Source organism: Buceros rhinoceros, unplaced genomic scaffold, assembly GCF_000710305.1.
Source record: "Buceros rhinoceros silvestris isolate BGI_N320 unplaced genomic scaffold, ASM71030v1 scaffold20915, whole genome shotgun sequence".
NCBI classification, from domain to species: domain Eukaryota; kingdom Metazoa; phylum Chordata; class Aves; order Bucerotiformes; family Bucerotidae; genus Buceros; species Buceros rhinoceros.
In genome coordinates, this window is record NW_010412530.1 from 1533 (window position 1) to 1883 (window position 351).

The window sequence follows — 351 nt, forward strand, 5'->3', positions numbered from 1 at the left end:
GTCTGCCAGGAAGTGGCTGCTGTGGGCGCGCCCTGTCCTGAGCTGATGTCTGACCGTCTCTATCTCCCTCACCATGCGCAGGGTATGTACAACGCGACCACACGCCAGGTGGAAGCCGAGCTGCTCCCTTGCCTGAGGTACTACGGACTGCGGTTCTACGCCTACAACCCGCTCGCAGGTACGGGGAGGGTGAGCCTGTGAGACAGAACCCTTGTGAGCTGGGGGCTGCAGAGGAGCCAGCCCAGCCCTAACTGCGGTGCTGACCTTTGCAGGAGGGCTGTTGACCGGCAAGTACAAGTACGAGGACAAGGACACGCGCCAGCCCACGGGAAGGTTCTTTGGGAACGACTG

At 62.1% G+C, this 351-nt stretch overlaps 1 protein-coding gene across 1 annotated transcript in view; it reads left to right on the top strand.

Moving 5' to 3' along the window:
• The window catches only part of LOC104493720 (aflatoxin B1 aldehyde reductase member 2-like), a gene marked incomplete at its 5' end in the record, with an annotated part of 3115 nt that overhangs the window by 1322 nt on the left and 1442 nt on the right, over positions 1-351 (top strand). The window contains 2 exons of the mRNA XM_010136448.1: positions 82-178; positions 273-351. Coding sequence (XP_010134750.1) covers positions 82-178; positions 273-351 — 176 coding nt within the window. The remainder of the gene's footprint in view (positions 1-81; positions 179-272) is intronic.